The sequence below is a fragment of the Cinclus cinclus genome, chromosome 8 (assembly GCF_963662255.1).
Source record: "Cinclus cinclus chromosome 8, bCinCin1.1, whole genome shotgun sequence".
Lineage (NCBI taxonomy): Eukaryota > Metazoa > Chordata > Aves > Passeriformes > Cinclidae > Cinclus > Cinclus cinclus.
Genome location: NC_085053.1, coordinates 4,075,187 through 4,091,954, shown reverse-complemented (window position 1 = coordinate 4,091,954; position 16,768 = coordinate 4,075,187). Strand labels below are relative to the sequence as shown.

Below are 16,768 nucleotides of genomic sequence, written 5' to 3'. Positions count from 1 at the left end.
AGTGGTTTGATGACTTTCCCCTTTGATATGATGGGGTGACACAGGGAAGATGGTGCAGGACTCCAAGAGGACAGTTGCTGGGAAGCAATGGACACAATTGTGAATGTGAGAAATTCTGATTAGACATCAGGATTTATTTTTAACTTGAGGATGCTAAAACACTAGAATAAGTTGCCCAGAAAGGGGGGGAAACCGCTGTCCTTGTGGCTATTCAATCCCCAGCTGGACATGACCTTGAACACTGTGATCTATTTGGACCTGATTTTGAACAAGGACGTCAGTGCCTGTGAAATGGCCAGTGGAGATCCTCTTGGTCTGCAGTGAAGTCTCTGATTCTACTGTTCTGTGGTGATAGTCACTGAAGCTGCTGCATTTTATTTTCCTTTTTTCAGTGGCAAGAAGCACCACAGGATGACAGCCCCTCGTTATGTCCCATACAAGTAGAACAGGATGCAGTGTGGTGCCTTAGTGTCAGGTCATCAGTGTCATTCAGCAGAACTTTGAGCCACTATCACCTGTTGTAAGAGAGTTCATAATTATGGGCTCATCCCTTCAAATACCATTGTTTTGGATGGTGCTCGTTCCCATATTCATCTCTAATAATGTAATTTTGTAGCCCTTCCATCCCTAATCTCTCTCTACTGTTGCACCTACTCTTCTTGCAAGCTCCGCTCTTTCGGGGCTGCAAGTGTTCCCCAGCTTCAGGTGGTATCACCACACAGCTGGCTGCTCTTGGATGCCCTAGGAAAAACATTGACTTTGAATCTGTCAAACCTGATGTCCCATCTCTGTCTCTTCTGTCCTCTACCCTTTTCTTTGGGGTTGGTTTGTGTTTTGCTCCTCAGCTGACAGCTGTACCTTCATGTATGCTTCTGTCCATCCTTTGTGCTTCCATGTTGGGCTGCAGTGCCCATCCTGCTGTAAATACCATCTAGTTTGGAATACTCTAGTCTTGTAGGTACTGGGAAACTCTTTGGGAAGCAGAGGAGAGTGCTGTCATTTAGGCTGTTTGTGGAAACCAAAGGCTGCTCTGCCTTTTCCTCAGTGAAAACCACAGAAGCACTGAAGAAGAGGGCAGGAACCCTGTCAGGAAACAAAAGGTTCAGGTGCCAGTTGGATGCTCCTTATCTAACCTAAGGATGCCAGCAGGAAATTTAGTTTGAGGGGAATTGGAGTTGCCCATTCTAGAATTGTTCTTCTTGCATCTTTGGGGACGTTAGTGGGATATTTGTGATTTCTGTGCCATAGGGGTTGAAATTAGGGTCCTTTCTTCTCCTTGCTTATCCAACCCATCTGAGCAGCTCTCTGTGCTGGAGCTGTTGTTCCCTCTAACCCTTTCACATTCCTGAACCATGCAGATCTCTCAATGGAGGAAATTACAGTTATTTATAATTAAGCTTTGACAAAAAATGTTGTTAATGTCAAGGGAGCAGCAGGCGACAGCCAGAAAAACATCATGTCTCCAGAAGAGGGGCTACAGGAATATCCCTCTGAATAGGGCTGACATCGGCACTTGGAATTTGGACAGCCTGGAAGGCTTTGGGGCTATTTTTCCAAGATATCATAGGTCAGGAATTGATGCTATTTTTAAGTCTGTGTCCCCCGAGCAGCTCTGATGAGTGAAGGAGACTTTCTCTCCCCCCCTCCCCCTCTTTATGCTCTATTTCTATGAAATTTTTGCTTCTATTCCTTCCGAGTCATGCCACAAGCATGTCCTTCAGGTTTGTTTATTCTTCTCACTATCTATTCCTCCCGACCTGCTCCCGTCTTGGTTGGGTTGAAGGGATGGCGTCAGCGTGGCGCATGTCTGGGATGCTCAGGCAAGACATCACAGGGAAGGGATCAAGTTCTCCTAATTTGTCCTTTCCGGTTGGGAGAGTTTTCTCTCCACAAGCTGATGTGGCTGGGGAAAGTGTTCTGGGAATGCTGCTTTGCGGTGGGAGATCTCGGGGCCTGGTGAAGACAAGCTGGTCATCTCATCTTGCCACATAGTCCAGCCAACATTTTTCTGAAGTAACTGAATCTTCAGAGTTCCTGGGAAGATGTGTAAGATGCCTTCAGCCTGGGATGGTCTTTTGGGACCGACTGGTAGGAGAGAGGCAGTCAGAAGAGCCTTATTACCTGACACCTCCCAAGTCAGCAGTGGTTTTTGAAAGCCCCTGCTATTTCAGGTCCAGGGGAATAGCCCTTGGGCTTACACAGCTCTGGTCCTTATGCCACCCTGCTCTAGTTTATTTCTGGAATCCTTTTCTTTCATTTTTTCCTCCTTCTCTTCAGTTTGCTGTAGCAACCTCTCTTTTTCTAAAGAAGCCTTTTGGTGTAACAGCTTGACCAGGAATCTTGCCATGTCAGAGTATTTGCACATCTCACTGGTTTCCTTTCTCACTCCACATCACAGATGAGAATGTGCCTTTTTCCCCTTAGCCCGTGCTCAGCTCCATCCTTCTGTCCATCATCCCATGTGGTGAGGAATACACTAATGGGCATCACTGCTAATGCACACCACCAGAGCAGCTTGTTCAGACAGAGCTGGTGTTCCTTCATGGTGAGCCTAGTGTGTAGAAATGATTGTGCTCCGTTCATAATCTATCCATGCAGCTCAAAGATGCCAATTGCTCCTGGAAGCATGGGAATAAGTGAAATGCGCTCTGCCACCTTAATGTTGCTGTTGGCCTCATGCTGCAGGTTTAGTCATTCTTATGACTTATTTCCACAATGGTGTGTTTCCATCATCGTTCCACAGTGATGTATTTAAAGCCTTTCCATGAGTTGTTTTTCTTCTTGCTCAGAATCTCTTAATGAATGGCTTCACGCACTGTGGCTCAGGGTCTTCAAGTTCTGAAGACCTAGAGACAAGTCATAGAAAAGTGGAGTCAATCTCTGCTACCTGTCCCAATCCTGTCTCAGCCCATGAGGTGAATGGCACAAATGGTGGAAATGGTAGTGCTTGATTTATAGAATCATAGCATGTATCCTGAGATGTAAGGGACCCACAAGGGTCACTGAAGTCCATTTAAAAGGGTACCTGGCATTTGCATCGCAGTCCAAGGCCTTATAATTCCATTGCTGTTATTACTGATGTTAGGTTAGACCTTGATTGTTTTGCATTGCTGAGTATATGAACTCCCTAAAGACCAATGCTGGGACTGTTGGTGTTCTGGTGAATGTGTTACAGTCTTTTGACCTGCGCAGAAACACTCACACAGAGGGAAGAGTGAAACCTAACTGTGGGTTTATTGTTTTGGTTTTTTTTAATCTGCACATCCTGAGATATGCCACATTGTGAGGATTACTTCATGACACTCGGGCATACCCATGGGTATTACTGCTCTGCTGCAATGCCCAGTGCCTATCCACCTCTCCCAGCCCATTATCTTCCTGTGGCCTTTAGAAATGGATGTCTTGGATATCCCATTCCAGTGTTTTTTCCGCTCCTGCAAGTCTTCATTCCCAGCTCTGAAGATGGGAGGAGAGACAACCAGCAGTGTTGACAGGAGATTTTCCCCATTAAACCTGCCCTTCAATGAATCTGGCTCCAGAGATTACCCTCTCCCCACTAAGCTTATTTTGAGAGCTTATTTTATCTTCTTTTTCCCCTGCTGGCTCCTGCAGACATCCCAGACCTTCTCTGAAAGATTCAGATCATGAACAGAGGGACAGATTGATGTGAAGAGGGCTTGGCTCGGTGCTAGGAGACCCAGGCAGAGGCTTCTCCAAGGTCCATTTTGAGAAGAGCTGCAAGTTTGGTTTTTTTTTTTTTGTTTTTGTTTGCTTGTTTTGTTTTGGGGTTTTCTTTGAGCAAATTCCAAGATAGTTTTTGCTCATGCTCTTCCTTGTGCAATTCCCTGGGATGTGTCTTGAGGAGAGATGTGCCTGTGCAGTGCCAGGACACCCTTGTTTTTGCCACGTACTGCCATGTCTGGCATACTGGTTTTCCTGGGGAAAGGGATGGAATAGAAGTCCAGATAGACTAGAGGAGCTGGAGAAGAGACTTCTCAGCCCCAGATGACAAACCCTCTCTGCTCCCAAGAGTAAGGTTTGACATCCATTCCTGTCTTGTCCCATATCAGGGGCAGCCCCTGAAAATCCCTTGTCAGAAACAGTTGGAGTTCTGGATTCATTCTTCTCTCCCTCCACCTCAAATTCTGCTTTCCTGGTGCCAAACCCCCTCTCTTTTCGCTAGCAGGACCAACCTCTTCATTTCCTTCCTTCTCTCATATTTTCTCCTCCTGTTTGTTCCCTACTGTCCTATTTTGTGGAGCTTCTTTTGTCCCCATGGTTGTAAAACCTTTTCTGAGAGTAGAACTCGCCAACAATCTACTGTAATTAGCAAAACTTCTTCAGGCTTGCATGAGTGCCTTCCACCCCCACCCAAACCCCTCACTAGCTGAACCTGCACCTTACAGAGCAGAGTTTGCAGTGTCACAACAAAGTGTCCTGTTGAAATGCTGAATTTTTCTGTGCTTTAAAACATTTTTGGTTTCACGGTTGAGGGTGTCTCCAGGTCTGCTGTACCCTTTGTATGATGTCTATGGATGGCTCCTGCTTTTCCTCCTCACTCTGTTGGAGTGTGTGCTGACTGTTTCCTCTTTTTTGTCCTTGCAGGGCGTACATGAGTGTGAAGGAGCTGAAGGAGGCTCTGCAGCTGAACAGCACCCATTTCCTCAATGTTTACTTCGCCAGTTCAGTGCGAGAAGAGCTGGCTGGTGCTGCCACTTGGCCTTGGGATAAAGAGGCCCTTAGTCACCTGGGTAAGTAACTTATCCTGTTCCTGGGGTCTCAGAATTATTGGTTTTCCTCTCTCTTCCTTGACTTGGCAAAAAAGGTAGATGTGCTGTGCCTCAGCACTGTGGATGTTTAATAAGAAGGTCATGATAACAAGGTTTGGGTGTTCCAACAGCTGCTGCTGTAAGGAAAAGAGCTGCCTGTTCCCTGAATACACGTGGGTAAGATGGTGAGGTTATGCACTGACAAGGGACTTCATTGTTATGAGAACATTGTTATGAGAAGCTTTTGATGGTGAAGGAAGTGAGGCAGTGGGACTACAGGTTTGCCATAAGTGCAAGCTCTGGAGAGAGTTCTAGACTCACATTTGGTTTCTCCTGGACCTTCCAGATCTATCTTTTAGGATTCTAGAGACAGTGAACTTACTCTGCAGCATGTAATAACCGATACAAATCAGGAGTGTCAGTGTTTTCAGAGCTGAGATAGCAGATTTCAGCAGCTCCAGGGCTGCCCAGGCAGCAGCCAGAACTGGCCACTTCCAAATCCAGCTGCAAGTGTGAGGATAACTATCAAATTTTGTCATGTTTTTTGTAAATTGGCCTACTACCTGCTGGGCCAAGGTTCTCCTTGGCCTCAGAGGATTCAGGGCAGACCCTTAAGGTCATCAGTCCTCATAGGCTGCAAAACAGCCAAAGTGGCAACTGGTTCTCTAGAATGTGGCTGTTTTGTGCATTTTCTGCTATTTCTGTTGTTTCTCTTTTTCCTGCCTCTCCTACCACCTCTTCAGTGCTGGAGTTTTCTGGCAAAGCCCTTTACACTTTGCAGTCAAAATGTCTAAAACGTTTCTCAATAAGTAACTGGAAATAATTACTCCTGACACCTGCACAGCAGAGCTAGACCTTCTGCTTTTACAAGTGTGTGATGTTCAGTTTTACACTGCTATTAAAGACCTGTTTCAAAGTTCCTTTTTGCCAGTTTCCCTGCCTCAATGAGTTTCAGGGCTGTTTTTTCAATAGCATATTGCTACAGCTGCTTCTTGAGGAAGGCAAATCTCCATGAAATTTATTCTCTCAGCTTCCAGAAATCACTTCCAAGGCTCAGCTTGACAATCAAATGACTGCAGCAAGTGCTTCAGCCACACATGTTCCCCTCTAGACCCCTCCCAATGGTTTGCAAGCAGTTGTACAGAGGGGTAATTGGGGTGACTGGTCTCATCTAAAGCTTGCATTTAGCTCGTCTCTGTGCTTGTGTCCAGCCAGGGACATGAGAAATGGCACCATCTGGAAATGTTGCATCAGGGTTTTAGTACGGAGGTTAAGGGGAAAAGGGCTGTTGTTTTGACTCTGGTGCCAGAGCTATGAAGTATGAAGCTGGATCCGAATTTCTTTGAGTCTCTGGCACAGACTGAAGACTTTGGTTCAAGACTCTCCTTGCTTTTAGATTTAATGAGCTCGGGAGGGTGGGTGGTGGACTCTGTTCTCCGTAAACAGTGAGCTTCACCGCATCATCATTTGCTTTGTACCATCTGTATTACTGTCCCACACTAAAGAAACTTAGGACTGAGGAGGCCGTGAATATGTGGCTTTTGACAAAAACTCTCACAAGAGGCTACTGGAGAATCTGAGTAGATGTGAAAGTAAAGCAGTGAGTAAAGAGAAAGAAAAACCTTGGGAAGAGTTAATGGCAGTTTGAGAAAAATTTCTGAGCTTAAGGACCTAGCTGTGGCACAGCTGGAGACAGGTCTATACACAACAGAGGGGTCTGTCTCAAAATAAAGACGGACTCCTTTCCTTGTGCTAAATCTTGCTAATCTCCTGTCTATACTAACCTTCAAATATTAGGGTCAGCACATGTGCACTCCTCACGTCCCTGTCTGCTCCCACGGAGCAGAAATGCCATGCTGATTTTTTCCTACACACATACAGACCCTTCATACTTTAGTTCTCTACATGAATCAAATTGGTTCCTTGACTTCTCTGAGAAGCCAAACTGCCTCTTGTCTCCAGAGAGTCTTGGTCAGATTTTTTTCTGTTTGTGTCTCTGAACTGGACTTTCTTAGATGTTTTCAGAAGCATCATCGTGTGGCTTTTTCTTCTCCAGCTGCCTTCCCTTCTTCATTTTTAATACTTTTACTCAGCCCAAAGATCACTAGATTTATTGTTCTCCATCAGTTCTTGTCTAGAAGTTGTTTAATCTGCCATCTGGATTTTGATCTCCTTATAGACCATTTTTTCATTATCTTTGAGTGTGTTTTTCAAGAGGGTCCTCCTCACCTTCCTTTTGGTGTCATAACCTTCTGGAAGTCTTCAGTGAACTTTGTTTTTCATCCCCTTCCCTTCACAGTGCTTCTTTGGAGCTACCAGAAATTGCATGACCATTCATATGCTGGTTACCTACAGTCCTATTGCTCTCCTCCACACTTCCTACCTGATGAAATTTAATTTTCAGGCATCCTTTCTGAAGCTTGGGGATAATTTACCAGTAATACAATCAACAACTACTACTTTCAGTGAAGCATAAAAGACAATTACTGCCTTGGAGAGGCTGAAGTGGTCTATGAAGTTTCTGTAGACTGTGTTTCAGCTGCTGTGGAGCTCCTAGGGAAAGACAGCTTGCTGTCAGCCAGCAGCAGAGGTAGAAGGTCTCAGGTCTGTTTCCACCACTCCCTGTGACTATACTGTCTGTCTCAATCTTTCCACCATAATCAGAGTGAGTTCCTCACAAATTCAGATTTCTTGGAGTCTGGAATGAGTTTTCTGAGAATTTAGAAGTAAATTTTTTTAACTACAAGGCAGAAGGAGTCGAAGAACTTTCTTTCAATAAAAACCCTTAGCTTTTTGTGGCGGCAAGCCTTGTTCAAAAAACCCAGTAATGTAATAATGCAGATGCTTTAAACTTCATGTGTAGCTGCATATGAACTGCATAAATGTGGTTGAAAGGCAAGGGAATTGTGAACATTTGATGTTATAAATACTTTCTGTAGTTATATAAGCTGAGGCCAGCTCAAATATCTGGCAGAGGTCAGTGGATCCTGAAGGAGGGCCAGCCCTTCCATCTGAGGTACCTTAGGCAATGGCCATCTTCCTGTCTGACTAACTGTCATGCATTTGTTCCATTAATTGCTCTGACTCAGTGTTTGGGGAAGACTGCCTCTGCAATGCAGGTTCAACTTTGTGGTTTACTGTTTAAAGGTCCTGTGGTTACTTGGAAATGTCCTCTGGGACAGCCCTGACCTAGGAACAGGTTGGCTTCTTTGGGACTGGCATGGGCAGGAGTCCTTCAGCATTGTCATTGATCCTGGCTAGTAGCAGAGAATGTCCTAGGAGCAGGAACTTCCAGGGCTGTGTGAGTAAAGGAGAGGCATGGTCTACACCAGAACAAATCTGGTGGGCTGGACATCTCGTTGCTTGATCAGGGTGGAGGTTTGGCCTTGGGGACATTGCCAGGTCTGCAGCTGGTAGGTCTGGCCTGGACAAGGTGTTGTGGGGCCAGACCTTAATCTTTCCTTAATCTTGCCTGGACTTAGTTGGGTGAGCAAGTCCAAAGAAGTCTGTGGTTCACCTGCCTTGGAGTGCTGCACTCCCTTGATATCACAGGGACATGGAAGTTTTTAGCTTTGTTGTGTAAATTCTGACCTTGTGAACCTCCTTGGGCCGGTTCTCAGGCACTGAAAGCCCAGTTTAGCCCTTTGCCCAGGGCAGGAGGAGGCAGAGGTGAGAAGGGAATGCCTGATCTGCTGTGGAGAGAGAGAGGAGGGTGGTACTGTGGGGATATTATGAACATTTCCACATCTTGCCTGGACAACCAGGATCCTGCAGAGGGGAAATAGAACTTCCTGGTCCAAAGCTGGGAGCACCCCCAACTCATCAGGGAGCAGTGGGAACAGGGAATGAAGGGACAGGGATGTTCTGGAAGGCAGAGTTCTTAGGCTGTTTCTAATTCTGCCATTTAATTAGTTGTTAAAATGAGTGCTAAAAATATGATCGTCCTTGTGGAGTGTGGGGGAGGAATGGAATAAGGGAAGCCAGCGGAGGGGAGGGGACAGGGTACCCTGGCCTTGGCATCCCTCACTTGTGACAATTTTCTGCCTCCCTGTACTGGAATCCCATTTATTCCACCACATGGGAAGAGCATTGGATTTCTGCAGGGAGGAGGGCTGGGCTGCTTGGTCCCAGGGTGTCCCGTGGCCCTGGTGCTCAGCCCCTTTCCCTGTGGTTACTGCTGCAGGATGCATGCAGGGCTTTCATGTCTCGTTTACTTGTTTATGAACCCTATTTTCTTTCTGTGTTCACATTCTGCCTTTCAGACCTTTGGGCAGGCAGCCCCCCTGCCTTGCTCAGGCATGGGTTTGGCTGTAGAGATGCCTTTTCTTTCTATTCTCTCTTCTCTCATGCCCTGTTTTGATTGAAATGAGAAGCAGCTTTTCTTTTATGTGCCCACTGGGTTTCCCATCAATGGGATGCCCTTCACTATCTATAGCGTTTACTGGGGTGGGAATTGAGGGTGATGGCTTCCAGAAACCTATGAGTTGACAGGACAGAACATGAAGGTCCCAAAAGGATTTTTCAGCTCCTGTGTCTTCTTGTGACCCATCTCCAGGCAACTAAAGGGTCAAGAGCTGACTGATGGGATGCAAAATCTTTTGCTCTCTTGTCTCACAACTAGGAAGAAAGGGAATGCAGCTACTTTGTGACCCATCCTTTGCCTCAAGCCTGGGCAGAAGATCCACACTGCGGGAAGGAAGAGTAATAAACATGTATTTTGAGCTAAGACATGGTGCCACTTGACAGGTCAGTGGTGCCTCTCAGCCCTTCCACGGGCCACACACACAGGATGTTCCATAGAAGATGCCACTCTCATTTCTTCACCCCTTGTTGGAAGAACTTGGGAGAATTGCTCAGGGCATCTCTGAAGGTCCCTTTCCAGCCCCCAGCTCAGTGTTCACCCAGCATGGCTCCCCCATAGGAGTCACAGTCACAGTGTCTTGCCAGGGACACTGTGATCTGAAGAAAGCCCTCTCTTGGAAGGAATGCCCTGTACTCGAAGACATGAGGTAGTCAGTGGTGCACGGAGCTGATCCAGGAGCAGATTTCAAGCAGTCTGTGTGGCTGGAGACAGGATCACACTGTGGCCACCTGCCAGCTCTAACTTTGCTGGCAGGGCAGTGATCATCAGCAGAGATGCAGTAGCAGAGGCTGTGCTGTGAGGTAGCTGGCACAGTAAATCCTCCAAGGCCCTGCAAAGGAGGGAGCAAGCTGTGCCAGAGCCAACTATTCACCACACGGCCATCCAAGCTGTCTGGGTTAAAAGTAGTTGTGTAAAAACAGCCTCCCGAGACTTGAAGGAGTTGCCTGGAGTCAGCCTGGGTACATGCTGGGGTCTGCTTTTGGCACGCCTGTCATGTTGATACTTCCCAGCCCTTGCTACTCCACTGTAAGGCAGCATGAAAAAGTGGATGTAGTGTGAAAATGAGTAGAGAAAAAGGGGGGAGATGGCCTGTGAAAAACCCCAGAACAGTGAGAAAAATGGAGAGATTCCAAAGAAATTTTAATCTGGACAAAATAAAGAAGGCAAATAAAAGGAGGCCTGTGAAGCAAATTTTTTTTGTTCTTGAGCATCTTCTTTGGACAGTTTCCTATCAGATGTGGCACAGAGCTATCAGTGTAGGGTGGGCATCCCAGGTCAGGAGCTGGAGATGCTGGCAGTGAGCAAAGGGAAGGCTCTGTTCCCCCTGGCTCTTGTCAGTATCCTTGATCCTTGTTCTTCCCATCACAGATGGGCTCACAGGAAAGGAAAAATCCACTTGCCCTGCAGCCACAGGTCAGTTCAGGGCAGGATGATCATGGGTTCTGTCCAGCTCCATGATGTTGCTATCAGTATGAGGTCACAGTTCTGGGGCAGTTTCTGGGAGATTTGGTCTGTGCCTGTGCTCCAACATCTTTGACAGCTGAACCTGCACCAAAGTGACAAACTGCCCCTCTGTGTTCCCTTGAGTTAGGGGTTGGGGTACCCCAGTGGAGTAGGTTTGTGATGGTTTGTGAGGATCTTGTTGGGTTCATTGGCACCCTGATCGCACACAGACCCCTCTGAAGGGGAGGAAGAGGTCTTCAGAAGCTGTCTTGGGAAATCCCACTCTAAATTGCACTGAATTTGGGTCAGGTTTGTGGTAGAAAGCTTAGTGGATTTCAACAGTACCTGGTGAGACATTTACTTTACCCCTCAGACACTGGTTCGGAGGTTGAAGAGCTCATGGGTGATTGCTCAGCAGGGGTCAGAGGTAGTGCACTTGAATCTCCATTTGGAGGATTTGTGCTGAAGCTGGCTTCTAATTGGCATAGCTGAGTGTGTCAGGACTTTGCTCAGCACCTCATTGTCCTCACCTGACATGGGATCTGGCATAGACACCTGTCTAGATCAGGGAAGGACTTCTGTCTTCTGGTTCAAAAGATGATCCCTGTAAAGTCACAGCATGGCTTGATTTGGTGCTCTGGCTCCAAACCTCCTTTGGAGTTGTGTGATCCAAAGCTGAATTACAACTGCACAAAAAGATGCAGAGGGCAACTTTAGCTGAAATGATTGAAGATGTTGAGGGGAGAATTAAGTGATAGGAGGTGAAGAAAAACAGCCCACCCTGCTCCAGTCCAAGGGGGCAAAGGAGCCTCCTCTTATCCTACAAGGGGCTGAATATGTCCATCTTTGGGTCTCCATCTGGCCCCTCATCTGTGGCCTGGAAGCACAATGAGAGGAGTTTTGCCTCTCGTAGGTGAGTAATGACTGATGTCCACTGTCCCTTTCTTGGAATGATACTCTCTGTACTTGCAATTCCAGGTGGAGTTGTCCTCAATCCTGCTTACTACGGCATGCACGGCCACACCAACACCATGATCCATGAAGTGGGACACGTCCTGGGGCTGTACCATGTCTTTAAGGGAGTGAGCGAGCGGGAATCTTGTGACGATCCCTGCAGGGAGACCACTCCATCCATGGAGACAGGAGACCTCTGTGCTGACACTGCCCCCACCCCAAAGAGTAAACTCTGTCGGGATCCAGACCCTACCAATGACACCTGTGGGCAGACACATTTCACAGGGACTCCCTTCAACAACTACATGAGTTACACAGGTAATGAGTAATCCTTGTTGGGAGTCACAAGGGGTCACCTTTCTTAAAACTTGGGTTTCCTCCCTTCTACCTCCTTCAGTAGTGCCTTACCTCATTCCCTAACCAACAGGGTCCCTGCTGGTGCTTTGGGATGTGTACTGCTTGCAGTAGCTGTTTAACCACTTTCTTCTCTCAGGCTATTTCTATCCATCCCTCTCTTCCTGCCAGTGGGTCCCTGGACTTACACCAAGGCTACTTTTGTCTGTGTGTACCTTTGTTCTCCAGTCCTGAAGCTGCTGCTATCATTATTGTTATTGTTGTTGTTATTATTATTATTGTTGTTGCTGTTGCTGTTAATGATTAACCTCCTGAACCCTTCTGGCTTGGTTTCCTGCGTGCCGCAGGGGCCGGTGTTTCTCCTGCCATGCCAGGAGGACCGAAGCTGGAGGAGCAGTTCCATGGCCCTGCCTGACCGGCCGTGCGGGCGGTGGCGTTGCCCTGGCGGTGGGCAGGTGCAGGGACGTGGAGCTGCTGAGGCAGTGCCATCTTGTGGCTTTGGGGACACACGACACCGGAGAGTCCCGGCGGCAGAGCCACCCAGCTGGTGCCTCCCAGCCCCTCCCTAGAAGTCCCTGGAAAAGTTTGGCCAGGAGGAAGGGTGCGTGCTGCTGTGCCCTAACCCTCAGCCCGGCCTCTCTTCTCGCCCAGATGATGACTGCACCAACAGCTTCACCCCCAACCAGGTGGCCCGGATGCATTGCTACCTGGACCTGGTGTACCAGCGCTGGGGACACAGCAAGAAGCCGGCGCCCATCCCGATCCCTCCCATGATCACGGGGCAGACACAGGATTCCCTCAGCATCTACTGGCTGCCTCCCGTCAGCGGTGTCATCCACGAGAGGTGAGGGAGCTGTGCTTGCCACGGTCCTGGGCTTGTACAGGAGCCTGCTGGAAGGGACAAGGGATCTCTGTGGCGTGGACCCCCAGTCCCCTTCCCCCCCTGGTGGTCTCCAGCAGAGCCCTCGGACACAAGAACCAGTCTGCTGCAATGGGCCCCTGGCAGATGGGCTTTCCTGCAAGCATCCCGCTCTCAGGGTGCTGGGAGGGGAATGCCAAAGAGCATCAGCAGGCGAAGCCAGCTCTTAAACCCCAGGGTGCAATCAGGGAATGAAGAATGAGCTTCATTTAGCACTTATTGTATAAAGTAGCTATTTACCAGGAGGAAATGCAGCCTTGTGGTTAAGGCAGGGAGCTCGAACCACAAGAGCTGGGTTTCGTTCCCAGCGCTGTCATGGACTTGCAAAGCAGCTAACTGGGGGTAGGTCAGGAAACTTTTCAAGCCAGAGAAATTATGCCAAGGAGCCGGAGTTGTTTGCCTGGTGAGCAGTGCAAGGCTATGAGTGTTGGGTGGATATGTCTTCCCCCCACTAAGGGAGCCACCAAGACCTGGATATGCTACCAGTGTCTCTATTCAGCAGTCTCTCTTACCCCTTACACCAGGTTTTAGGGGGTGAGACCTTTTCTTTTTTTTTTTTTTTTTTTTTTTTTGCTTATGTGGTCATAAGCGCATACACAAAGAGCTTTTGAACTTGTTTTGAAGCTGCTTCATAAAGCTGTCTGTTATAATTAAAAGGAAAATGCTGTTTGATGGCAGCTGGGGCACTCATGGGTCAGTGTTTGCTGAGTTTTCAAAGAATGAGTGCTCTCTACAATATGCCTTTTGCTCAGGACTAAGAGCAGATGCGTGTCACCCCAGACAGGAGAGGCTCTGAGCACTGGGTAGCCTTGAGTCATCTGAATAAACTGCTTTGTTGAGGAATGAAGTGATTTGGGAGCAGGAAAACATGGGACTAGAAGGGAGGCACTTTAGAACCATCCCAAGTGGTCACTCATAACTGTCTCAGGAGCTGATCCACTGTGGCAGTCCTGCATCCCCTGAGAAGAACTGATCCAGGAAAGAGGCTGAGGCTGGCCCTTATGATAGGGAAGTGCCTCTGTATTTTCTGGAGAGCACAGGAATTGACATCAGTGTGACTGGTTTGCATTTCAATAATGCTGAAAGCCAAAGCCTGACTCTGGGTTTAGCAGAGAGTGCCTTCATTGCACCCACTTTAGTCCAGAGGCATTGCCCTGGAACATGTGGGGTCTGTTAGCTCTGACTGGCAGGGACAGGACAGGCTGTTCATCCAAGAGTACCCAGAGAGCACGGAGAAGAGGAGAGATTAAATCCAACCTGTCCCATGGACTCTCATATTTCCCTGTCTTTGAAGGAGCTAATTTCAAACGGGATGATATACCCAGGGAGTTTCTGAGACCTTAGCTCTGCTTTTCCAACTTCCTGTCTGGTCCCACCTGCTCAGATATGGATGGGGAGTTAACTGGTGCTCCTTAGGCATGCCAGGGTGTGTGCTCTGTCAGCAGGGAGCAGGACACGCTCTGTGACAGCTGTGCTGAGGATGGCACCTTCCGTCAGTACGTGCACGAGGCCTCTTCCCCCCGGGTCTGCGATTCTTCTGGCTACTGGACCCCAGAAGAAGCAGAAGGTAAATGTCTCCTCTCTTTTCCTGTCTGTGAGTCCCCAGACAGAATCTTTCTGGTACAAGAAAAAGAATGTATTTTTTTTTTCTTTTAGTGAATCAGTTGCCTTCCCTTTGCGAGGGTTCTGTAGTGCAGGAAGGACTTCTTGATGCCCCAGGAAAAGCCTGGTAATGGCCAGGTGGCTTTGGACAAACTGACTGGCATGCCAATATTAACCCAAATCGTTGTTCAGACAGATGTTGTTGAGAGATACTGACCCAAGGGAGGAGCATTTAACTGAAATCAGTCTTAAAATATAGATCTTGGGGCCTCATTCAAAACGTCAGGGACATTCATAGACTTTCATGTATTCTTGTCCAAAGAAAGCAAGAAGAGCTCTGTGCTGAGTCCGTCTGAGACTATGCCAAGCCCTGGGCAGGCTATTGCTCCCTAGCATGGCCAACAGCAGCCAGGTGTTACAGCTTCTCTTGTGCAGAGACCCAGATATTGATTTAGAGACCCACCTTGTGAGTGGTGACTTTCAGGGTCACACAGTTGCCATAGAAGTTGTTGGGCTTTTCTTGCTGCCTCAGCTCTTCTAAGAGCAGGGTAGAGAGGAGACAGGAGACCAGGGGAGCTGGTCCTGGGAGCTGTGTGAAGTGCATGTGCTACTGCTGAACCATGCAGAGCCACAGGACATGGTTCTGTGTGTCTGTAGTTACCACAAGTGCTTGTTTACTCTGATAAAAAGAGAGAGTTTGTGGGTTTCAGAAACTTTTAGACTTGTCTTAAATGGGTGAAGGTTTTGAATTGGCGCTGGACCCTAAGAAATTATTCCAGTGGCTAATGAAGACAAGGGTATGTCTACTACAGATGGGTAAATTCCAGTGATTCTTTCTGGGTCTGAAAGGCCAGCACTCCATTTCTCTTACTAATCTGCCATCAGGGGAGGCAGGTGAGGGCTCTGAACCTGGGCACTGTCCAGGTTCTTCTGGAACAACAGCCTTCCAGACCTGCTTCCCTGCTTTGGACCTGGTCCCTTCCTGACTATGACCTGTCCCAGCATGCACTTGTACAAAGCTTCAATTGCTGCTCTGCTTGGAGCATTCAGGTGACCTTGGCAAAGTTTCTGCACCTGTGAGACTACAGAGCAGGGTTCTCATTCCTCAGCTATGTCTAGGCTGTCCCTAGATCTTTGCGCTGTGTCCAGCTGCAGTGTGGATACCATTGTTCCCATTTGAGAGGGCTGTGAGACACCAGGTCTGCTGAGCCTTGTGCATATGTGCAAGTACCCAGGAATTGGGGGACCAGTGGGTATTATTGCTTTCCAGGATGTTAGGTGACAGGAGCTACCAGGACTAGGACATGTCTGTAGTGGGTGCAAACCCAGAGGTGTGCAGTTACAGCCTTGAGATGCCTAAGCACCTACAGGGAAAAATCTCCCCTGTGGGTCCTCTGTGAAGCCAGCTGTCCCCTGGTTTTCACCAGCTTCCTCCTTGTCCCAGGTCCTCCAGATGTGGATCAGCCCTGTGAGCCCAGTCTGCAGGCCTGGAGTCCAGAGCTCCACTTATATGACATGAACATGACTGTGCCATGCCCCCAGCCGGATGGTTGTATCCTGGAGTTGCACTTCCTGCACCCCGTCTACCCCGATTCTCTCACCCTCTGGACCACATACCTCTCCATGGGCTCTCCCAAGGCACTGTCTGACATTGAAATCCTGACAGAGCAGGGGGAGTCCATCCATCTGGGCCCCCTGGACACCTTCTGTGATGTTCCCTTTACGGTGAAGCTCAATATCCCTAAAAAGATGTCTGGAGTTAAAATCTACACCTTTGACGAGAGGATGGAGATAGACACAGCCCTGCTGACCTCCAGGCCCCACAGCTCCCTGTGCTCAGCCTGCAGACTGATCCAGTACCGGGTGCTCCGTGACCCCCCATTTGCAGACGGGTCCCCTGCCACCCCTCTGCAGACACATCGCCAGTTCATCGACACGTGAGTTACGGACCTGCTCTGTCTTGGGCTGAAGGGGTGGCAGAGTCAGGTTTGATCACCTCCATGTGCCTTCTCTCTTTGAATCCCTGTATGGTTTTGCTTATATTTTGTTGTTCCTCCTGTCCCCCCTCTCTGGGAGTTGCTGCATCCAGTGCCATTGAGCAAGTGTGTGGCAGACCCACCGTGCTAGCATGACCCTTGTCTGCGAGCCCAGGTTAACTAGAAGGAGCTTATTAAACCCAGAAACATTTCCCCCATCAGTACAACCTGTAAAATTACATTTACGCCATCAATAGAATGAGTAAAATGATTACTTAAGCTAATGCCACATGTCCCCAGCTCAGACCCTTGGGAAATAAGCAGTGTGACCTAAAAAAGACTCTCTTCCCACAGGCTTTGTCTCTGGCAGAGTATGAAGGCACATCAG

General features: G+C 48.2%; 1 protein-coding gene across 1 annotated transcript in view; it reads left to right on the top strand.

Annotated features, from left to right (window-relative positions):
• Positions 1-16,768, top strand: part of PAPPA2 (pappalysin 2) — an 87,037-nt gene that overhangs the window by 23,076 nt on the left and 47,193 nt on the right. Inside the window, exons 3-7 of the mRNA XM_062497882.1 lie at positions 4,606-4,751; positions 11,554-11,847; positions 12,535-12,727; positions 14,248-14,369; positions 15,849-16,341. Of these exons, the coding sequence (XP_062353866.1) occupies positions 4,606-4,751; positions 11,554-11,847; positions 12,535-12,727; positions 14,248-14,369; positions 15,849-16,341 (1,248 nt within the window). The remainder of the gene's footprint in view (positions 1-4,605; positions 4,752-11,553; positions 11,848-12,534; positions 12,728-14,247; positions 14,370-15,848; positions 16,342-16,768) is intronic.